The sequence below is a fragment of the Pelophylax lessonae genome, assembly GCF_965119305.1.
Source record: "Pelophylax lessonae genome assembly, chromosome: 5".
NCBI lineage: Eukaryota > Metazoa > Chordata > Amphibia > Anura > Ranidae > Pelophylax > Pelophylax lessonae.
In genome coordinates this window covers 338,181,465-338,206,663 of record NC_138772.1, presented here as the reverse complement: position 1 = coordinate 338,206,663, position 25,199 = coordinate 338,181,465, and the positions used below count along the sequence as shown (strand labels likewise).

At 44.5% G+C, this 25,199-nt stretch overlaps 1 protein-coding gene across 1 annotated transcript in view; it reads left to right on the top strand.

Annotated features, from left to right (window-relative positions):
* The first annotated feature begins 345 nt into the window (after positions 1-345).
* GFOD1 (Gfo/Idh/MocA-like oxidoreductase domain containing 1) overlaps positions 346-25,199 on the top strand; it is a 146,395-nt gene continuing 121,541 nt past the window's right edge. Inside the window, exon 1 of the mRNA XM_082258186.1 lies at positions 346-1,364. Within this exon, the coding sequence (XP_082114312.1) occupies positions 1,112-1,364 (253 nt within the window). The 5' untranslated portion in view covers positions 346-1,111. The remainder of the gene's footprint in view (positions 1,365-25,199) is intronic.

The following is a 25,199-nucleotide window of genomic DNA, read 5'->3' as shown; positions in this document are numbered from 1 at the left end:
AATTTTCGGCAGATTGGTGTGTACCCCACTTATCTTCAAGGGTTCCTCTGGGGGTAAAAAGGAAGATAACGACTGATCTATTCATTGTAAAACAAATGAGACGAGGACACTACAATAAAAAAGGAGCAGACAGTTTTACTGGTGCTTCCATGTAATTAGTATCCTCATGACAACCCCCCTCCTGTTTTCAGGTGTAACTGGTTCTTTGCATTCTTCCCTTACTACCAGTAAATAGCAGTTGGTGGGGGAGTCTCTGTTTACTCTATCTTCACCATTTGTTTACAGACACGCCTAGGTCTGTTTACTGAATTGACCCTTTGTATTCAGACTTTTCTTATTTTTTTATGCTGATTGATGTAAATCTGTGAAGATTGAAGCTGGTTTCAGCACCCACAAGTATACTGGGATCCTGATCCCTGTCTGTGTACACAGTATCTGCATAGCACCTGCAGTGAGCATCATCTTGGACCAGTTCTAGATCCTGCATCTAACACATGCCAAGTGTGGTCCTCCAGGAGGGGGGAAGCAATGGTTAAATCTCCCCTTAGCAGTAACCAATAAGAGATGAGTGTTGGGAGAGGGCGTTCCAGGAAAAGACACACACTAGGTGACAGCAGCTGCCTCCGCCCACTCTCTGTATCACAGCAATGAAGAGGGAAAGCCTGTGATCATGGCAGAACAAGACTAAAAGGCTGCCAGATCGGCACACTGCCTCCAGCCCAGGGACCTCCGGATTGCAGGACATTGCAGCCAAGCCACCAGGGCTGCTCTCTATTATCAGAAATATGAGGAAGAGGAGCTGCCTACAGACACAAGCTTCTTGATGTCCTCTCCTGGGATCGTATTGTCCTTTGATTAGAAGAATCGAGGGGGGAAAGCAGGCTGCCTTGGAGATCCTGACATGAGCTGGACATGGAGGGAAGAGCTTGGCCCCTCCAGCCTGATAGGTGAGGGGGGCATCCGAGGCTAGAGCCATCGAAGGGTGGACACCCCATGCATTCCAGTGTGTCATTCTGCATGCACGCTTCCTGCTGCTGCTGCTGCACCTTGTCATTGTGCCTGCTGGAGGAAGAGGAGGAGGAGGAGGTCCGCCTGATCTCATAGCACCACCATGCTGCCCGGAGTAGGGGTTTTCGGCACCAGCCTGACCTCCAGGGTGATCATCCCTCTGCTGAAGGATGAAGGCTTCTCAGTGAAGGCTCTGTGGGGTCGGACCCAGGAAGAAGCTGAGGAGCTGGCCAAGGAAATGAGTGTCCCCTTCTATACCAACCGCATCGACGACGTCTTGTTGCATCAAGATGTGGATCTGGTCTGCATCAACCTACCGCCACCTCTCACCAAACAGATCGCAGTCAAAACCTTAGGTAAGTCCATTGTCAGGTCCACCCACCACCCTCAACAAGTCTGCTTGTCTTGCTCTGCTGTCACTGGTGAATAATGTACAGGGAGGGGGCTTCCTAGACATGCTTACTCCCAGGAGGCTCAGTCTGCTCAGGAATCTCATCTGGGATCTGATCAGGGGTGGGAGAAATGGTCAGGGATGTGATATCTGATCAGAGATCTGGGGATCTGATCAGGGATATGGTATCAGATCAGGGATGTGGAATCTGATTAGGAATGTGGTCTGTGATCTGGGATCTAAACAGGGTTGGGAGATAAGATCAGGGATGTGATATCTGATCAGAGATCTGGGGATCTGATCATGGATGTGGTATCAGATCATGGATGTGGTATCAGATCAGGGATGTGGAATCTGATTAGGAATGTGGTCTGTGACCAGAGATTGGGGATCTGATCCTGGATGTAGTATTAGTTCAGGGATGTGGAATCTGATTAGGAATGTGGTCTGTGACCAGAGATTGGGGATCTGATCATGGGTATCAGATCAGGGATGTGGAATCTGATTAGGAATGTGGTCTGTGATCTGGGATCTAAACAGGGTTGGGAGATTAGGTCAGGGATGTGATATCTGGTCAGAGATCTGGGGATCTGATCATGGATGTGGTATCAGATCATGGATGTGGTATCAGATCAGGGATGTGGAATCTGATTAGGAATGTGGTCTGTGACCAGAGATTGGGGATCTGATCCTGGATGTAGTATTAGTTCAGGGATGTGGAATCTGATTAGGAATGTGGTCTGTGACCAGAGATTGGGGATCTGATCATGGGTATCAGATCAGGGATGTGGAATCTGATTAGGAATGTGGTCTGTGATCTGGGGTCCAAAGAGGGTTGGGAGATTAGGTCAGGGATGTGATATCTGGTCAGAGATCTGGGGATCTGATCATGGATGTGGTATCAGATCAGGGATGTGGAATCTGATTAGGAATGTGGTCTGTGATCTGGGGTCCAAAGAGGGTTGGGAGATAAGGTCAGGGATGTGATATCTGGTTAGAGATCTAGGGATCTGATCATGGATGTGGTATCAGATCAGGGATGTGGAAGCCGATTAGGAATGTGGTCTGTGACCAGAGATTGGGGATCTGATCATGGATGTAGTATCAGATCAGGGATGTGGAATCTGATTAGGAATGTGGTCTGTGATCTGGGATACAAACAGGGCTGGGAGATAAGGTCAGGGAATGTGATATCTGATAAGAGATCTGGGGATCTGAACATGGATGTAATATATGATCAAGGATGTGTTATCTGATCAGAGATTTGAAAATTGATCTTGGAAGTGGTGTGTGATCGGGGATGTGGTATCAGATCAGAGATCTGGAAACTGATCATTGATGAGGTGTGTGATCGGGGATTTGCTATCTGATTAGAGATCTGGGATCTGATCATGGAAGTTGTATCTTATTAGAGATCATGAATGTGGTCATTGATCGGGATGTGGTATCTGATCAAAGATCCCTGGATGTGATCATGGATGTGATATATGATCGGGATGTGGTATTTAATCAGAGATCTGTGATCTGATCATGGATGTGGTGTGTGATCGGGGATGTGGTATCTGATCAGAGATCCTGGATCTTATCATGGATGTGGTATATGATCATGGATGTGGTATGTGATGAGGGATGTGGATCTAATCCTGGATCTGATCATGGATGTGGTATGTGATGAGGGATGTGGAATCTGATCCAGGATTTGATCATGGATGTGGAATCTGGGATCAGATAAGGGATGCTGGACACCCTGCTAGCTACTTATACATAGTTTTAAGACCAGTTTATATGTTACCCAGTCTTTTTAACCAGAAAGAACCATTGAAATAACTTTCAAGCCTCAAGGAACCCCTAGGAGTATTTACTATATCTACAACTCAGGGAACATTAGTGTGATGGTCAGTGGGAAGAATGTTTCGTACACTGTTGGTCAGTGGACAGAATGCCCAAGTTACAGATAGGTACAAAGATCATTGGTGTCAGTGGTCACATATCTGAAAGTTAGGCAAGCCATACATTATGCAATTTCCTTTCTTTCAACCACAGGTTGAAGTAAAGTAGATTTTACTTCTTGATTGTGTTGAGGGGTGAATCCCCCATCAGCGCTATTGTGTTCTGCTGGCAGGGAGCCTTCCCCACTGGCAGTATACAATGATCACTGCAGACGGCTATAGCCTCTGGCAGAATAAAATGATCACTGCTGACGACTATAGCCTCTGGCAGAATAAAATGATCACTGCTGACGACTATAGCCTCTGGCAGAATAAAATGATCACTGCTGACGGCTATAGCCTCTGGCAGTGATCGGGTGAAAAAATAAACAGACAGGCTGGTCATACTGAAGTGGATCGGTGGTTTGATTTCAGTACAACTAGCCTGCCTATAGACAGATTGAAATTTGTCCAGTTCCTGCTTAACCGGCCAAATCTCGATCAGTCTATGGCTGCCTTTAGAAATTGGTCATTGCTCCAGAAACCCCTAGAAACCTCTGGAGGAACCCTAGTTGAGAAAGGAGATGCTAATCAATCTGCAGCTATACATATTAAATAGGGATGCACCGAAATGAAATTCTTGGCCGAAGCCGAATAATAATAAAATGTTTGGCCGAAGGCCGAAGGCCGAATACCGAACGCGGTGTTTTGCATTTTTTCCATTTATTTTGCCAATTTTTTGTCCTCTCTCTTGTCCTCTTGTGTCTCTCTCTCTCTCTCTCTCTTGTCCTCTCACTCTCTCTCTCTCTTGTCCTCTCATGTCTCTCTCTCTCTCTCTCTTGTCCTCTCTCTCTCTCTTGTCCTCTCATGTCTCTCTCTCTCCCTAAATGTTACTGTAGGGAATGGGATTCAGTGCACACTGCAGCCTTGTACCATAGGGTTAATGTTAGTGACACTGTAGGGATTGGGAAGGATGCAGGGAATGGAAATCAGGAAGCATGCAGGCAGCCTTGTAAATTTTAATTGCAGATACAGGGCACTGGGCAGGTCAGGGTTAATGTGGTAACATCGATTACTCAGTGACAGTCAGTCAGTGTCAGTGTGGACTCGATCAGATTATACAGTGACAGACAGTCTCTCATAGTGGTGGTAGTAGGAGGCTGGAGGTGGACTAGTAGGAGCCTGGAAAGGAGCACAGCCACATACATACATTACTCACTCGTGCACTGCAGCCCGCCCCACACATTCAGTGAGTCTTACTCTCCTCCCTAGTTTTTTCAATGGCACATTCAGGAAGCCAATCACGCCGTGAGTAGCGGCACAGCGGAACCAATCAGGTGTGCAGGCACGCGTGATTGGTTCGCTGTGCAGCTAATCACGGCGTGATTGGCTTCCTGAATGTGCCATTGAAAAAACTAGGGAGGAGAGTAAGACTCACTGAATGTGTGGGGCGGGCTGCAGTGCACGAGTGAGTAATGTATGTATGCTCACCGCTGAAGTGTCATGGCTTCCCCTGCCTAACACGGAAGTCTGTGAGTCCTCCTGTCCTCCTCCGAGTCCCTTCCTCCTGTAAATATCGTGACCTCGGCGATATGAATATCGCCTACGGCCACAGAACGATAGTCAATATCATATTGACTATCGTTCAGCCCTATTATTCGGCACAAAATTATTCGGCCTTTTGACTTATTCGGCCGAACACCGAAAGTGCTATTTTTTCTATTTTCGGCCGAATAATGTTCGGCCGCCGATTATTCGGTGCATCCCTAATATTAAAGTAGATTTATATCCAGTCATGTTAATGTAATTTCATTTTTTTTAATATGCATTATTTATTATTACAATTCCTGATGATCTTGCCTTGAATGACCTTGTTTAGGCATTTCCTGTTAGGGGGTGGGAAGTGTCTTCTAATTGTGCTACATTGTCACATTCACCTGGAGAAGTCCATAATGACACAGTGTGATGGTCAGTGGGATGAATGCCTTTCTTACAGATTGCTACAAAATCATTGGTGTCAGTGATTACTTATCCGAGAGGCAGAAATTGCCTAAAATTGTGTAAAAAAAAGTTTAACTCCTGAGAATTAAAAATCCTCCCTTGCAGTGGGACTGGAACAGCACATCTCACTGCTGGTACATAACGGACACCATCCCGTAATCCTGTACTCTGCGGGCTGGTGTGAACTAGCACTTCAGAAACCAGTCCTGATCAATGATGCCAGATCCAGTGCATGTAGACAAGAAGCGGCTGAAAAAGGCTGGAGGACATCAGCAGTCAAAGATACAAATAATAATAAAATGAATAATGGCAGAGATAAAAACAGTATTTCATTTAAAAAAAAGCAGGGACTAAAGTAGACAGAATCTGTAGAAGCTGTACATGCATTATAATCAATCAGCTTTTAGCTTTAAAGTGGGCGTACACCTCAGACATGAAATATGAACAAAGCATATCCCTCTATAGTGTGTACTTGTCTCACTTAGGAGCACTAAGTGTCATTTCTGTCTGCTGCCTCGTTCCTCTGCTATCAGTATAAATCACTTCTGACAAGTTTTCCTGACAGCAAGAGAAAGAAGGTGACAAGGGAGGGATCTCCAGCTGATTGACAGCCTCAGCTCTGTTCCTGTGTGCTGTGTGGAGGGGGGTGTGTCCCTTCCCTCCAATCAGCTCTCAGAACTCTTCTCACTGAGCTCTGCAGAGTGTAAGTTCAGCTCCCTGCTCCCTTTTTCCTGACAGCTCAGACAAGTTAGTACATTTTGGACTTTGAACAAATATAGAGAAGCGAAGACTGCAGATAAACAGGCACTTATGTAGGAGGATTTGTTTAATCTCTGTGTATCAACTGAGGTCAGTCAATTCCCTGGGTATATGTAAAGGTTTACAGCTTCTTTAAAGGGTAAGTTTACCTTTACAGAAAACCCGTAAGGTGAACTAACAATGGACCCCTTTCCTCATCCCCTCCAGTCCCGCTGACTTGGAGTCCCACGATCACCCGCTGTGAGACATTGGGTCGCCACTTTAATGGTTACGGGGATTTGAAATCCCCATGGATAAATGTACCTCTCTGCATGTATGGATAGCAGACATTCTAATTGGTCAGCACTGACCATTTAGAACCCACCTAGCCTGTCCTGTCAGCACTGGAGAAGAGTAGAGAAAGCCTTGGGGATTTTAAATCCCCAAACTGGTAAAGCGGCAACCCAATGTCTCACAGCGGGTGATCGCTGGACTCCAAGTCAGAAGGATCGGGGGGGGGGGGGATGAGGAAGGGGGTCCAGTGTAAGTTCACCTTACAGATTTTCTGTAAAGATGAATTTACACTTTAAGCTTTGAAAATGAAAGATAGAAGCTGATTGGTTGCCATGCACAGCTGCTCCAGATTCTGTCTGCTTCAGTCTTAGTAAATCCCCCTCTATGTGATTTAGCATGCGTCGTTGAGTCCCCTTTTAGATCTACTTTAATCAGTGGGCTTATAGCAGTAAAAAGTTTGCATTTAGTAATCTGTGTCAGCATATGTTTATGCCATTTACTTTGTCTTACTGTTTTTGCGGTTGAGAGGGGGTTGCAGTCTACGGCAGCATCATTTCTTGGCATTAATTAATAGCTCCTATCCAGCTGCTGCATAATTTACTCTTCTTCCATTTGCAAAACAGAAGCACAGCCATTAGATAATGAGAGGTGCCAATCATTAATAACGGCGATCATATTAGCCAAGTGCAGTTTTTATCCAAAGTAATCCAGGCTTATGGGTGATTTCCATTCTGCATATGGCCAGTACAGTGTAATGTGGTTTTAGATTCGCAGGAAATGCACTGCATATGCCCAATATATGCCATTGTGCCTATTCAGCTCTCTGCACTCATTGAGAAGGGTACACGTAACTTTTCATATAGTCAGTCCTGACAGTTATTTCCCACGTAGTCCCAATACCAATCCAGTGTTGAAATTTCATTGGGTCTCTAAATATCTTTCTTCAGCATTGTGCCAGGTCTGCATAGTAAATGAAATGCAAGAATGATGGACCCATGTGACCCATACACACATTCATCTTTATTCTCATTGCCTTTATAGTTTTGAATTGTTCAGCTAATAAATATGTCAGCACAGAGCTGGAAACAAGTGGTACTAGTATATAAAGCATTACACCCATATCTGGTTATGTGATAAGACCAGGGATTACAAGTAAGGCTGGCCATACACGGTTCAAATCTCAGCCAGTTCAGCAGGAACTAGCCAAGCTTCGAACCGTGTATGGGCAAGCTATATGTACCAAGTTGATCGATTGATCAACCTATGTACAACCAGCATGCCAGGTTGTACCTGTGATTATCGCTAGATCCAGCAATAATCACTGTCTTCTCCCAGCGGGGACGGCTTCCCCCACCCCCTTCCACCCTGAGAAGATGATGACCCGGCAGGAGGAATTCCTGCATCAACACTGTGTTGATGGAGAAATCGGGCAAATTTATTTTGTGGTTGCAGGAAAGAAGTTCGCACTGTATATGGCCGGCCTTAAGCATACATGTGCATGAACTGACATCACTGCAGATTCATAAACAAGCTGGGTATAGGATAGGCATGTACCTGATTAAACTGATGAGTTCTGGCTGAGACTAAGGCAGGCGTGCAAATTTCTTTGGTTGCAGGAAAGAAATTTGCATGATTCCCCCATCCACACAGGCAGTGCTGACAGGGGAATCCCTCCCGCTGAGCAATTGTCTGCTCCCGGAAGGAGAAGCTGTCCCCGCTGGGAGAAGACAGTGAATTTTGCTAGCAGCTATAGCAGCTGCTAGCGATAATCGCAAGTGAATCCAGCAGGCTGGCTGTACTGATCAACTTGGTACATTCAGCGTGCCCACACATGGTTCAAATCTTGACCGGTTTCTGCTAAACTTGTCGAGATTTGAGCCATCTTTGGCCGACCTAATGGTGGCCATACATGGTTAAAAAATCATATGAAAAAACGTTTGATACACTCGATTGTTTGACCTTCAAAACTTTAGTGGGCTCATTTCAATTCTCAAAGTGCAAAGTTCTCTGGCAAATAAACGAACCGGCACATCGGATTTTTGTAGCATAAACGATCCATTTTCTAAATTCTATTGGAATCGATTAAAAACTTTATTTTAGACAGTTGGCAAATGGGAGGGTTCACAATGATAAAAAAATCTGTACATCGTTTCGCCTGATCCATGAAAAATGTACAATTATTGTTTAATATTTAGATACAATGATGGAGTTATCGCATGCAGGCCCGACAGATCATTATCAAAAACGACCATTTTCTCAAACGATTTTAAGTGCCGGTTCACACTAGGTCGCTCCGACTTAGGGGGCGACCTGTGAAGTCGCGTGCAGCGCGACTTGCACGGACTTCATAAAATGAATGTCAATGAAAGTCACCTCCAGGTCGCCACCCAAAGTAGTACAGGACCCTTTTTCTAAGTCAGAGCGACTTGTGTCGCTCCTATTAGAACCGGTCCTGTAATACTTAATGACCACGACGGTGCACGACTTGCCAGGCTGACCAAGTCACCTGACAAGTTGTATTAGTGTGAACCGGCACTGAACATGAGTGGCCAGCTTAAAGCTAGTCATACATGTTCAGACTTCTGGCTATTATATTCCTGTTGCATTCCTATTCGCAGAGTACAACTGCACTTTGCAAACCGCACAGTCTATTTGCCTTTAGTAAATCAACCCCTAAGTGCACACAAATGGATTTATATAGTTCGTTCCTATTAGGGATTATATTTAAAGTGGTTATAAACCTATGTAATAAAAAATGAACAAAGCATATTTTTCTATGGTGTGTACTTGCTTTGATCCACAGCGCCTAGTGTGATTTCTGTCTCCTCTCTCTGTCTTCCTCTACTATCTGTATGAGTCACTTCTGACAGACTATTCCGACACCAGACAATCCCAGAAGACAGTCCTGTACCCCCTCCAGCACACATCAGGGGATTAACAGCCCCAGATATGCATATTTTCCTATGAGACAGTAAAGAAGGGGATGTGTGTGTGTATTCAGTCCACTCAGATCTCAGATTACACTCAGTTCCCTGCTCTATGCTGTGCAGTGTGTGACTTTTCTGGCCATGCTTTACAGCATATTTTTGCATTCATTCTGCTGTTGTTGCAAGACCGTATTTAATATATTATGTCCAGAGCAAGTGCAGAAACTCTAGTATTCGCATTATAGCAATACTAATAGTATATACTAGTTAATAGTAATAACACTATAGCAAGTCACTGAGCGGGCGCTCCTTCTTGTGATAGAGTAATTATGCTACATAGCAGTGGCACATAGTAATGAATACGTAGACTCTGTACAGTGTGTTCTTTTTCAGCTGTTGCCTTTAGAGCCAGTTAGACTTGGAATGTTCTCATCATATCAACTAACTGAAAAAAAAAACCTGTGAAGGGTCCGCTGAAACAATATTTCGTTCCCTAACAAGTTGTTTCATTTACTACATTTTATTCATTTTCAATGTTGTGCATCAGTTAGGTTTATACTTATGCGTCTGCATTTTCAAGCATTTCTTTTGTGCATTTTTAATGCATCTTTCATGTATTTTTATGCGTTTTTGCTGCGCTCTTATTGAAGTCTTTGGAGTCAAAAATTCATCATATCACACCAAAAAATGGCGGACTGCTCCTTATGGCCTCTTTCACATGGGGCGGACTTTGTTATGATTAGTGGGGATCTGACTGCTGATCCTCTGCTGATCGGAGCAGAGCGGGTAGATAACAGGTCTGTATCCGCTCAGTTTATGCAGAGCAGACATAGACCAAGCCTGGTCTATGGATTGGCGGGTGTAAACGGACTCTGCTGTCCGTTTACACCTGACTGCCCTTCAATCTGTTCAACCTAGATGGAAGAGGACTGATCCTTTTTTTTAATGGACCATATTGGATAGGAGGTAGGTGGGTAAACGGAGACAAGTCCATTTACACCGGCTGGTAGAGGTGAATGGATTGTCCGATCAGGTCCATCTAAAAAACTGACAGGCTGACCTAATTGGACCCTTTGTATAAAAGGGGCCTTACTTTTTCAAGTGGCATGGACGGACGTTGTATAGACGTGAACGGGCTCCATAGACAATAATGAGGTTCCCTGTGTCATTCATTGTTGCACAGGTGTGAACAGGGACTATTTTGGAATGGTAGCCTGTTCACCTATTAAACTTATAAAAATGAAAAAGGAAGTAGCGTGATTAATAATTGACAGACATATTGCTAGTTCATTCTATGAATGGAGTGTGCAATCCAGTACGTCACAGACAAGCAGTGAGTAATCTTCTAGTCATTGGACGTTGAGGTCTGACACACTTACAGGAAATGCATACTGTTTATTTAAAGTGTCAGCCAAAAGTTTTCTTTATATTTTTAGATAGAGTACAGAAGGGTGAGAACATCTGTCAGTTTTTACAGCTGTCCTGGGTTCCACTGGGGAACATCCCTACACTTCCTGGACGTGTGATAACATTGTGATAATATAGTTTACTTGTGTATCTATATATATATATATATATATATATATATATATATATATATACACGTGTGTAATCCCCTGCGCTACAATGCTACATGCAATGTGAAACCAATAGTAAAATTGTATAACTATTATTATTGTATAATAACTATGTGTGTGTATGTATGTATGTATGTATGTATATATATATATATATATATATATATATATATATATATATATATTAGGGATGCACCGAAATAATAATTCTGGGCCGAAAACCGAAACCAAAAATGCAGGATGCCCTTGGCCGAAAACCAAAACCGAAAATGACTTTTTTCCCCCAAATAATTTTAAAATAGATAGAACAGGGGCATACACCAAAAACAGGGAGGCGTACACTTGTAGCTGCCACCCTGTCGCAGTATAGTGGTTAATTTAATTACCAATGGTATTAGTATTATGCAGCATGAGGGGGTTAATGTATTGCCACTGCTGGTCACTGATGAATTAGTGACTGACCAGTGGCAGTTAATTAACCCCTTTATGCTGCATTAGTGCAACCAGTATCAGTGTTAATTAACACTGGTTGCACTGCTACTGGTTGCACTAATGCAGCACAAAGGGGTTAATTAACTGCCACTGGTCGGTCACTAGTTCATCAGTGACCAGCAGTGGCAATACATTAACCCCCTCATGCTGCATAATACTAATACCATTGGTAAGCTCGCCTCAGCGTCCCTCCCCCCCCTGCCTCAGCGTCCCTCCCCCCCCGCCCCAGCGTCCCTCCCCCCCCCCCACCTCAGCATCCCTCCCTCCCTGCCTCAGCATCCCTCCCCCCCTGCCTCAGCGTCCCTCACAATCCCAATGCAATCTCCTTACTCTCAGCTCCAGTCCTCCGGTGTCCTTCCTTTCAAAAGACCCGCCTCTGGCCGGCGGCCCGCCTCCCGGTGATGTCACTACTACTACGATCTGTGCATGAATGAACTAACACACCGGGTGGGCGAGCGGCCGCTAATAGCTGTAACTATGTGAGCGCTTCACTTCCCTGTCAGCGGAGATACATGCCTAACAGGGAAGTGAAGCGCTCACATAGTTACAGCTATTAGCGGCCACTCGCCCACCCGGTGTGTTAGTTCATTCATGCACAGATCGTAGTAGTAGTGACATCACCGGGAGGCGGACCGCCGGCCAGAAGCGGGTTTTTTGAAAGTATCGGCATATTTAACCCATTTTCAGCCGAAATGGAATAAGCCCATTTTCGGCCGAAATTTCGGTGCATCACTAATATATATATGTGTGTGTGTGTGTGTGTGTGTGTGTGTATATATATATACATGCACACTATGTATTGGGACACCTGCCTTTACACCTGGCATCCCAGTCTTAGTCTGTAAGGTTCAATATTGAGTTGGCCCACCCTTTGCAGCTATAACCGCTTTAACTCTTTTGGGAAGGCTGTCCACAAGGTTTAGGAGTGTGTCTATGGGAATGTTTGACCATTCTTCCAGAAGCGCATTTGTGAGGTCAGGCACTGTTCTTGGACTAGAAGGCCTGGCTTGCAATCTCCACTCAATTCATCCCAAAGGTGTTCTATCGGGTTGAGGTCAGGCCAGTCAAGTTCCTCCACCCCAAACTCGCTCATCCATGTCTTTATGGACTTTGCTTTGTGCACTGGTCCAAATCATTTGGTGAAGGGGGTATTATGGTGTGGGGTTGTTTTTAAAGGTTTGGGCTTGGCCCCTTAGTTCCAGTGAAGGGAACTATTAAGGCGTCGGCATACCAAGACGTTTTGGACAATTTCATGCTCGCAACTTTGTGGGAACAGTTTGGGGATGGCCCCTTCCTGTTCCAACATGACTGCGCACCAGTGCACAAAGCAAGGTCCATAAAGACATGGATGAGCGGGTTTGGGGTGGAGGAACTTGACTGGCCTGGACAGAGTCCTGACTTCAACCCAATACAACACCTTTGTTATGAATTAGAGTGGAGAGTACGAGTCAGGCCTTCTCGTCCACACCAGTGCCTGACCTCACAATTGCACTTCTGGAAGCTTGTGGACAGCCTTCCCAGAAGAAGTGAAGCTATTATAGCTGCAAAGGGTGGGCTGACTCAATACAGTATTGAACCCTACAGACTAAGACTGGGATGCGAATAAAGTTCATGTGCATGTAAAGGCAGACGTTCCAATACTTTTGGTAATATAGTAGTATATATCTAAATCTTATAACTATATATAAATCAAGCTGGCCTGTGCTCCTTTTGTTTTTGTTATATCTGTTAAATTTTAACCACTTTACCACTAGAGCATTTTGCTGTCTTACGTCTTGGCCACTTTTTGCGATTTGGCGCTGTGCAACTTTAACTGACAATTGCGCGGTTGTGCGACGCCATACCCACACACAGAGCTTTCTTTTGGTGGTATTTGATCACCTGTGCGATTTTTACTTTTTGCGCTATAAACAAAAAAAAAACGTAAATTTTGAAAAAACAACAATATTTTTCACATTTTTTAATATGAAATTCCCCCCAAAAAAATGTAAAAATCAAAATTTTTTTAAATTTTTGGCCAATTTGTTTTCTGCTACCTATGTTTGGTAAAAAAATTCACAATAAGCGTATTTTGATTGGTTTGCGCAAAAGTTATCGCGTTTACTAACAAAGGGAAAGATTTCTGTCATTTTTGGTGTTTTTTTTTAACGCGTAATGGCGGCGATCTGCGATTTTTTTTTTTGCGGGACTGCGACATTGCGGCGGACAGATCGGACCCTTGACTGACACTTTTGGGGGTACCAGTGACATTACTGCAGTAATCAGTGCTATATATATGCACTGTTACTGTAAAAATGACACTGGCAGGGAAGGGGTTAATTTTATTGGAGAGGGAGGGGTTAATGTATGCCTGGTGCTTACTGACGTGTGGGGGGGAGGTGACTGTGTGACACAAGGACAGATCCAGGGTTCAGCTATGCTGAACCCTGCAATCTGACCCTGCCTGTCACTTGGGAGATCCGCCCGCTTGTGTTTACACAAGCGGGCGGATCTCCACACTAGATCCCCGACGATCGGGGAAGAGCAGAGGCGATCGCCGCCGCTCCTCCCCTGGCCCGACTCCCGCTGTGACTGAAAACAGCGGGAGCGAGCCTCCGGCGGGGCGCGAGCGCCGCCCACAAGGAGAGTGTCTGACGACGTAGTACTAAGGTACTCAGCGGTAAAGTGGTTAAAATACTTTATACAGTACCTGTTGATCCTGCAATAAATCCAGTGAACTTGGTGGGAGAAACAGTGGGGTACCATCCAACACACTTGGAAGTTTTCTGCATCTGAAACCTGCCAAAAGGTTAAGTATAAGGGCTTATTCACACCAGCGGCTTTGTTTTGCCAAGGCTGCTGTTGTGCGCTGTGAAGGAAATGGTGCTGATGCATCGTAGAATATTCATTACACTGCTTTTTTTTTTTAACTTTAATGAAATGTCATATTGGGGTTTATTTACTAAAGCCGGATAGTGCTAAATCCGGCTCACTTCTGCATAGAAACCAATCAGCTTCCAGGTTTTATTGCTAAAGCTTAATTGAACAAGCTGAGGTTAGAAGCTGATTGGTTTCTATGCAGAAATTAGACTGATTTTGCACTCCAGCTTTAGTAAATAAACCCCAAAGTGACATTGCTATTATCTTTAACCACTAGCTGACAGCTGCGGCAGGCTGGCTTAGCTGCGTGAATCGACGCAGAGGTACGTCAGTCACGGGAGTGGTGCTGGGGGGCGAGCGGGGATGCTGATCCACGGGACCGATGGCCTACGATTGCCGCCGGGCACCCGTGATCGCTCCCCGCTGACACAGAAGGACGGTCAGCTGTTGTAAACACAGCTGACCCTTGTTCTCTCTGAAATGATCACAGAGCGCCTGTGATCCTTCTATATAAGATCACAGGTCTCTATGATTATTTCACGAGTCCCTTCCCCCCCCCCCCCACAGTTAGAAAACACTCCCCTAGGCTCACAATTAACCCTTCGATCATCCCTGGGTTAACCCCCTTCCCTGACAATGTCCTTATTACAGTAACAGTGCATATTTTTAGCACTGATTTCTGTAGTAATGTCACTGGTCCCCCCAAAAGTGTCAAAAATGTCAGTTAGGGGTCCGATCTGTCCGCCGCAATGTCGCAGTCCCTCTAGAAATCGCAGATCGCCGCCATTACTAGTAAAAAAAATAAAAATAAAAATGACATAAATCTTTCCCCTAGTTTGTAGACGCGATAACTTTTGCGCAAACCAATCAAAATACACCTATTGTGATTTTTTTCCCCCCAAAAATATGTAGCAGAATACAAATTGGCCTTAAATTATGAAACATTTTTGATTTTTAATTTTTTTTTTTGGGAATGTTATATAGCAGAATGTGAAAAATATTGTTTTTTTTTATTTTTCATTATTGTCACTATTTTTTTGTTAAAAAAATTGCACAGGTGATCAAGTACCACCATAAGAAAGCTCTATTTGTGGGAAAAAAAGGACATCAATTTTATTTCGGTACAGTGTTGCACAACCACTCAGCGCCGAATTGCAAAAAATGGCCTGGTCATTAAGGGGGCAAATCCTTTCCGGTCCATAACTGGTTAAAACCATGATGCGGTGTACTGTGTACTGTGTTGCATCACTTTTTTCAGTGCACAGCACTGCAGCACAGTGATGGTAATTGAATCATTTGGACATAATGCAAACTGTGTTGGGATTCTATTCGTAAGGCTGCCTATAGCAGCTCAGTGCATATGGTGCATACATGGTATGAATGCGCCCCAAAGCTTCTTCTAGTACAGGCTTGCTTGGTCTTATTTTTTTTCCTACTCCCAGAGGCAGGGTTATTTTTAGCAGGTGCTTGTACATTTTTCATCTCTTAAAGGTTAAGTTCACCTTTTGTAAAAAAAAAAAAACAAAAAAAAAAACATGCAGGTACAAAAATGTGCATTTATTTTTTTACCCTGCTGCCTGTAAAGCATTGCATCTGCGATCAGCAATGCCAGAATCCTGCAGTCTCTCAGTCAGCTGTCTGCCCGTACCGCTCGTTACTGTATCGTAGTTACTGTACTGCACTGCAGGTAGGATTATTGAACTACGAGAGTACTCACAAGCGCCCCCACAGTTCATTGAGATCTACAAGACGTCTGCCCCAATGGATGACGGTTCTTGTAGTTCATTCATTCCCAGAAAACTGTGAGGCTGGGTTCACACTGATGCGAATTGGATGCAGGTTTTCCTGCATCCAATTCCCATGACAGGAGAGTGTGACCGGCTCTCACTGGAGGCGGTTCACACAACTCCGGGACAGCCGCGGTATGCATTGGAAAAGGGTCCTGTGTGTCTTTGGCTCCATTTCAGGTCCAAATTCATGCAAAAAATCAGACCTGAATTGGTGAACAGGGGCGCACCAATCTCCCTGCTGTGACCCGCGGTCGCATCAGTGTGAAACCAGCCTCAAGGTTCAGGTGCAGGGCAGACGCTCTTTGGTAATATGTAACATGTTACCAAAGGTGAACTTATCCTTTAAATACATCATAAGGACATGTGTTAACAGGCTCTAGGCCTGTGTCAATAAGCAGATTTAGTTTGATTTTGACATCAGTCATTCAGAATTAATAGACAGGCCCATTTACCTGCATTTGACCTGCTTTAAAGCTTCTTTTGTATTCCCATAGACTTGTAGAGGAATTAAAAAGAAGAGCCGCTGCAAACAAAAGGCCATCGACACGTGCCCTATATTATGCTTTGATGAAAGGGAATCAACTGAGCTAAGAATACAATAACTAATGTCTTTCTTAAAGAGGAAGTAAGGCTTCCTCTGTAACTTGTACCTATAGGTAGGACTATGATAAGGCTTACCCATAGGTACTGTAGTGTAAATACCTCCTAAACATGCACCATTTAGGAGATTTTTCCTTTGCATGCAGTCTGTGACATCACTGGTGCATGCACTCTGAAGGAACGGCCGCCCATGTCGTTCCTTCAGAGCCCTGGGAGTTCCTTCAGCATGCAGGGAAGTGACGTAATCGCGGCTCCGGCCAATCTGATGGCCGGAGGACACGAACCCGGAAGGAAGACCAGGTATAGATGGACGCCGTGTCAGCGGTGAGCGGGCGTCGCTGCGGGGGCTTCATTCTAAGGTAAGTATTTCATAATGAAATAGAATGCTATGCATACTAGCTCAATATGCCTTTGTCTTTCAGGTTGTTATTTGATTTATTTATTTTTTTGGGAGGTTTACAGCCTCTTTAAGTTTTGCTATTAGATAGGAAGGCCTGGTGACACTGGGGTTTAGAATAGAACAAGATATACGTACCTGCTGCCATCTCCTCTCCACCAGAGTAGAAAACATCCATATTAGTTCATCTTTTGGCTTTGCTCAGACTTGCAGTTGGGGGACAGCAAAAATGCGTGGTTGAGCCTTGTTTTTGCTGCCTGCCAACAGCCCCCTCTTTAGGCTTCAATAGGAAGTGGAGAAGGGTGTTTAGATGCCGCCGCCATGACGCTTCATGCCTGCTGTAATGTCCACCCAACTTGTGGCAAGTGACAAGCCTGCCGAACCCTACACATTCAAGTAAATGGAGAAGCGTTGCAAACACCGGCAAACACATGCAATGCATTCAGTTGCAGCGCGTTTGTCAGTAAAAATGGAGCTACAAGAGGAGGTGTTGTATCGCTTCCACACCACCTGTCAGTACTCTCTGTAGTGTGATCTGAATGCAGAACAAGCTTCAGATGCAAGAGAGATTTAGGCCCCTTTCACACGATCGAACCGATTTTCAGGTGGACCCGATCAAGCCACCCTTTGACCTTTAGGGGGAGGCGGATCCGTTGACACCCGCCTGGCATCCGATCTGACATGATCCACTGAAAACAGAGGGATGGCGATACGTTCGCCATCCGTCCAGCTGCTTGGATCGAATGAAATCTTCCAATCTCCCCATAGAAGAGAGCGGGACTCTGACAGGTCTGTCTCTACACAGTGAGTGGAGACAGACATGTCTGTTGCAGAGTGCGATCACTGGGTGCAGCGGAGTCCATACAGATCAGACATTGTGGAGTAAACAGGAACTGGCTTCTTTATTGGAACATAACACAGAAATCAAAGATGTCACCTCATTGTAATAAGAACACAGACAGGAAGAGACAACCAACAAGTTCAGTACAGTGTACAGGAAATGACAACACATCATAGAGAATGCATAGCATATCACTAAGCATTAGCGACATCTACTGACCTATTTGTGAACTGCAGTTTATCGGATAAGCTAAAAGCTGTTGTATCTCCAACAATGTCATCCGCCTGCTCAGTGGGGATCAATGGAGTGATCCCGCTGAGCAAGTGGAGTCTGTCCAAACGGATCCGCCCCGTGTGAAAGAGCTTTAGACGCATGTCTAAATCTACCCTTAAAGCCCTCATGCACATGGAAGTATGAGGCTGTACAGCATAAATTGCGGATCTACGGTATTTTGACGGCAGGGAGACACAACTGCTTATGGTAATGAATGTATCCTAGCTAGATGTGGGTATATGCGGTGCTTGTGTAAACTTGAACAGGGGCTTAAATCCCTAAATGACGCTTGCATGCGTCCAGGGATTTATGACCATGTGTGAGTTTACATAAGTACAGCCATTCATTACTATGGGCAGTTTTATGCTGCTGTTGTGTTTCCCGGGCACAGAAATGCGCCTGCTATTTCCATTGTATGACTTAATACGCCTGTGTACATGAGGCCTTCAAAGGACAAGTGCACTTTTATGTATTCTTTCATCATTGGAGCAGTTTAAATTGTTTATGCTTGTGACCAGCATTGCTCAGCCCATATAAATCACAGGTTTTTGTGTTCACCATCCACTTGCACACTCATTGCTACATTTCCCCAGGAGAGCGACATGATACCAAACCTGCTCATGTATAGCAAGGACGTTCATACAGGTTTACAAGGACATCCCTTTGATAGTTTGTATAGGCTTGCCTTTGCTGATAACTAGTACCGGTACATCAGACTAGCTCATTGAGATGTTTGAGACACAATGGAAACTGGGAAAAAAAGGTTAATCGAGACCGGTAGCTACAGTGCTGGGGGACAGATCTAATAATACTAGGCCTCATTCACACAGCTATTATGTGTCAGTTGTGACAAGAACCTAGCGCATACCTGCGGCTGGATTCTCGGGTGGATGTGGGTAGTTGCAGACGCTCTGCTTGTACACGACGGTAACAGAAGTTGCAGCGGCCTTGCAGGTGTGCAGATGTAATCACACATGGAGAGATTATCTGTGGTTGGGACTTGCTCACACATGGATTTAGGGGAAAGTAAAACCTTACAGTTGAGCCACACTTTTACTATCCCCTATCTGCTACCCCTTTTAGCTGCAAAGGCAGCAATCGGGGTGTACACATGCCATGGGGGCAGCAGGAGTTATACCCCCTGCCACCCCCAGTGTGCATAGTGCCTTGTGAACACGATCCTTTGAAGTGAATGGAGCCACTCTGCTAGCACCTCACAATTGCATGCAATGCACTCAGTTGTGACCTGCTAGTGAGGGGTTCAGGGAGATAAAGTAGTAGTAAACTCATAATTGGTCAAATCCGCTGACAGGCAGGCTTTTTATAACAGAAGAGACCTTAGAGGTCTCTTCTGTCATACGTGTTCCCTCTGCCTGTCAGCGGGTAATGAGATCTGAGCCGCACATGCGCAGCTCAGACTACATTTATGGCCCACTCTGCGTGCCGTAGTGATGTGGTGATGTCACATCGGCCCGGCCAGGAGATGCGAAACCCCAAGCGAAGACCAGGTGAAGATAGAAACGCCAGGGACTGGGGAGAGCCCGGACAGTGGTCTCCGTTTGTGGGTAAAGCTGGATACATACGATACAATTCCCTTTAGATTTTTTCCTTTAGGGCTCTTTCACACGGGCGGTCCGATCAGATCCGCCTGTCAGTTTTTTAGGCGGATCTGATCGGATCCTCCATGCAGCTCTAGGGGGCAGCGGATGTCAGCGGAGACACCTCCACTGACACCCGCTGCCATCCGTGTCCGATCCTGTCCGTGAAATCTGGACGGATGGAAACCCTATTTTTCCATCCGTTCAGGGATCGGATCGGATCAGATCGGATGAGAGCGGACAGGCGGTCCCCTCTCATCCAATCCCCCATAGAGAGCAGCGGGGGCTGTGACACCTCCCTCTCCGCACTGCAAGCGGAGACGGAGCTGCCATCCGCTGGCTCAGCGGGGATCGTGGATCGATCCCCGCTGAGCAGCACGGATCCGCCTACGGAGGCGGACCGTGTGAAAGAGCCCTTAGATTTACCAAAACCATATAATATGAGGTCAAACCTAAACACTTTCAATTTGTATGCAAGCAGGCAGGCCCCTGTACTACATAGTTGAAGGTAAATCTAATGGAAATCTAACAACACAAGTTGTATAGTGTGTATCCAGCTTTAGTCTGTCAGAATGTACATTATGGCTTAAACCTGCAGGGGTCACATTATTTTATATTGTAAAAGAGACATTACTACCGCTTTAAAGTATAACTAAAGGCAAAACTTTTTTTTTAGTTTTAAATAGAGTGCAGAGGGATTACACTTGTTAGTTTTTATTGCTGTCTACGACCTCATTAAGGAGATTCATTCTCTATTTCTCCTGTTTACCATTATCATTTAAAAGAAAAACCCACATTTTGGGTTGTCCCGGGAAAAGTAATAGAGAGGAAATTTTCCAATGGTGACATAAGTTCTGGTGACCTTGGAGTCCCCAAGGAATTCCCTTAATTTTCAGGGATTTCCTCTCACTTCCTGTTTGGCTATGGGACAGGAAGTGAAGGGAAATCTCCACAATGGGACACAGATGGCAAAAAATCTGACAGGGGTTAGAACATTCCCTTACTTTATCCAAAATGAAAAAAAAAAATGCCTGTAGCTCTACTTTAAAGCAGGAGGCGATACAATACCTCAAATACTTTCGTAAAGACCAATCTGAACATGGATTGCTTCTCAGAGTGCAAAAACTTGTGTAAACAAGCCCTTAGAAAGAGATAAGCGGCTCTGTATGCCAACTGTCTAGGGGAGTTCATCTGTCTCTTATCAACATAGTGTGGCCACATCCTCTCATGTCTCCAGGACAGGGAGTAAAAGAAAATCTCTCAACATAGTTAGTCAAGTTGAAAAATGACACAAGTCCATCTAGCTCAACCAAAAAAATAAATACACAACCATACAATCCCATATACACAATCCTATACCCACAGTTGATCAAGAGGAAGGCAAAAAAAAATACTCTAGCAAAGCATGATCCAATTTGCTCCAGCAGGGGAAATAATTCCTTCCTGATCCCCCGAGAGGCAATCAGATATTCCCTGGATCAACTTTACTTGAAAATGTTAGTACCCAGTTACAATATGTCACAAAAGTGAGTACACCCCTCACATTTTTGTAAATATTTTATTATATCTTTTCATGTGACAACACTGAAAAAATGACACTTTGCTACAATGTAAAGTAGTGAGTGTACAGCTTGTATAACAGTGTAAATTTGCTGTCCCCTCAAAATAACTCAACACACAGCCATTAATGTCTAAACTGCTGGCAACAAAAGTGAGTACACCCCTAAGTCAAAATGTCCAAATTGGGCCCAAGGTGTCAATATTTTGTGTGGCCACCATTATTTTCCAGCACTGCCTTAACCCTCGTGGGCATGGAGTTCACCAGAGCTTTACATATTGCCACTGGAGCCCTCTTCCACTCCTCCATGACGACATCACGGAGCTAGTGGATGTTAGAGACCTTGCGCTCCTCCACCTTCCATTTGAGGATGCCCCACAGATGCTCAATAGGGTTTAGGTCTGGAGACATACTTGGCCAGTCCATCACCTTTACCCTCAGCTTCTTTAGCAAGGCAGTAGTCGTCTTGGAGGTGTGTTTGGGGTCATTATCATATTGGAATTGTGCCCTGCGGCCCAGTCTCGGAAGGGAGGGGCACATGCTCTGCTTCAGTATGTCATAGTACATATTGGCATTCATGGTTCCCTCAATGAACTGTAGCTCCCATGTCCCAGCAGCACTCATGCAGCCCCAGACCCTTACACTCCCACCACCATGCTTGACTGTGGGTAAGACACACTTGTCTTTATACTCCTCTCCTGGTTGCTCCCACACACGCTTGACCCCATCTGAACCAAATAAGTTATCTTGGTCTCATCAGACCACAGGACATGGTTCCAGTAATCCATGTCCTTAGTCTGCTTGTCTTCAGCAAACTGTTTGCGGGCTTTCTTGTGCATCGTCTTTAGAAGAGGCTTTCTTCTGGGACAACAGCCATGCAGACCAATTTGATGCAGTGTGCGCATATGGTCTGAGCACTGACAGGCTGACCTCTGCAGCAATACTGGCAGCACTCATACGTCTTTTTCCCAAAGCCAACTTTTGGATATGATGCTGAGCATGTGCACTCAACTTCTTTGGTTGACTATGGCGAGGCCTGTTCTGAATGGAACCTGTCCTGTTAAATCGCTGTATGGTCTTGGCCACCGTGCTGCAGCTCAGTTTCAGGGTCTTGGCACTCTTCTTATAGCCTAGGCCATCTTTATGTAGAGCAACAATTCTTTTTTTCAGATCCTCAGAGTTCTTTGCCATGAGGTGCAATGTTAAACTTCCCGTGACCAGTATGAGAGAGTGAGAGCGATAACACCAAATTTAACACCTGCTCCCCATTCACACCTGAGACCTTGTAACACTAACGAGTCACATGACACAGGGGAGGGAAAATGGCTAATTGGGCCCAATTTGAACATTTTCACTTAGGGGTGTACTCACTTTTGTTGCCAGCGGTTCAGGCATTAACGGCTGTGTGTTGAGTTATTTAGAGGGGACAGCAAATTTACTCTGTTATACAAGCTGTACACTCACTACTTTACATTGTAACAAAGTGTCATTTCTTAAGGCCCCGTTCACACTGGGGCGATCCGACTTCCATGGGCGTCCACCGAGATCGCTGTGCGAGCAGCGCGCCGCGACCTCGGAGCGGCCGGCACGGACTTCATAACATTGAAGTCTATGACGGTCGCTCCGGGTCGCCCCAAAGAAGCTCCGGACCCTTTTTCTAAGTCGGAGCGACTTGTGTCGCTCCTATTAGAATGGGTCCGCAGCTTCCCTATGGAAGGCGACCTGTGAGGCGACCAGTGTGAACGGGGACTCAGTGTTGTCACATGAAAAGATATAATAAAATATTTACAAAAATGTGACGGATGTACTCTTCTTTTGTGAGATACTGTATGTTATTATGTACACTTAGAAAAAAATCCAGGCCTTTTTTAAAGCAATCTACTGAGCTGGCCAGAACCACCTCTGGAGAGAGTCTATTCCACAGCTCTTCCTGTGAAGAAACCTTTCCATATTTGGAGAGAAAATCTCTTTTCCTCTAGACGTAAAGAGTGCCCCCTTGTCCTCTGTGATGACCTTAACGTGAATAACTCAACACCAAGTTCGCTATATGGACTATATGGACCCCTTATGTATTTGTACATCTTGATCATATCCCCCCCGTGATCTCCTCTTCTCAAGAGAATAAATCTTTCCTCATATCTGAGATCCTCTATGCCTCTTATCAGTTTGGTTGCCCTTCTCTGACTTTCTCCATCTGCACTTTCTTATCGCAGGCAGTCGCTCCATGTACGATTACATTGGAACGCTCATGTCATTGCTTTGTATAGACTGGGTTGCCGAAACTACCCGCATCTACCTGTGAATCTAGCCCCAAGAAAAGGCTAGATTATTGTCCCAGCTGACATAAATGCTGTGTGAATGGGGACATAATTCAAAAAGGGCTACCTACAATTTGAAGATTTTTATTTTAAGCAGAACACAAAAAGAGAACAATTATGTATTGTTAAAGAGATTGGTTATTGTATTCCAAAATGTAATAAAGGCACGGTTTTCATGCTGTCCAATTATGGAACCAAACCCATTATAAACAACGCACCCACAGGAATGACATTTGGGTACACGGCAGTTTATTTTCTTGCTATTTATAGACCTACAGTATATACAGTTACTACTTGGGCTTGATAATGAACCTACAAATGTCAAACCTGAATGGTGAAGGTCAGCTGTGATCTGCATCACTCGTGATGACTATTGAGAAGCAATACTTTGACACAGCATCTTTAGTCTGCAGGATCACTTGCCGACGTGACTAAAATAGACAATTGGCAATGTCCTGGCTGTTGAAATTAGGTCACCCTCTGAATAACTTGCAGAATGATATACAATAGAGTTTTAGTCATCTATAAAAACAGGAAAAAAAGACAATAGGGAGTATAAACAACAACATATTGTCAACTTTAAAGGTCCTTCATTAAAGGTCTATTGCTTCTTAACCATACAACTAGGGCTGCCTATAGATTGAAGATATACAGATAGGAGATATCTGTTTTTGAACGAGTCATTGGAGCACTGGGACCGCTGCAGTTCTCATTAAATGGTCAGTTATAGGTTCTTGTACCTTTTTCCTAAAACATTTTTCTTTGCAAATTGTAACAAATATATCATGGTGAAAAATAAAGCCAATAAGTTCAGTAAAAGCCATATTTTTAAAAGGAGGTTAAAGTGGCACTGCACAATATTTTGATCCTTAAAAAAATCTATACACATCCACTACTTATAGCGGAATTTCACCCTGAAGGGGAAATTCTGCTTTATGTCCTCCTCCCCCTGCTCTACCACATGTGGTGCATTATATTTTTTTGGGGGGAATGCTTACTTAGTTGATTGATAGGTACCCACTCCCACTTCCACTTGGATCAATTAGGCGATCCAAGCAGAAGTTTGGTCCCCATCTCTTTGCCCGTAGCTATCTGGGACATGTCACAGGTCCCTGGAGGCTACGGGACCAGTCACAAAGCAGGGCTTGCACAGTGGGAAGTTGGCTGTGATGCCGTAAGGAGTCCCAGCCTGGTTCCTATACTAAGCATGCCAATGCCAGGGATCTGAAGACAGACGAAGAACTGGCGTTGGTGAGAACGGTGTTGGATCCTTGGGAGAGCTGCACGATTCTGGATAAAATGAGAATCACAATTTTTTTGCTTAGAATGAAGATAACTATTCTCTCAAGATTCTTGGGCTAACTTTACTGTTTAGTTTTTTTAAAATTCATTACAGTGTATTTTTTCCCCAAAAATTGCGTTTGAAAGACCACTGAGCAAATACGGTGTGACAAAAAATATTGCAATTATCACCATTTTATTCTCTAGGTCTAGGGTCTCTGCTTCAAAAAAAAATATATACTGTATATATAATTTTCGGGGTTCTAAATAATTTTCTAGCAAAAAATACTGATTTTAACTTGTAAGCAACAAGTGTCAGAAAAAGGGA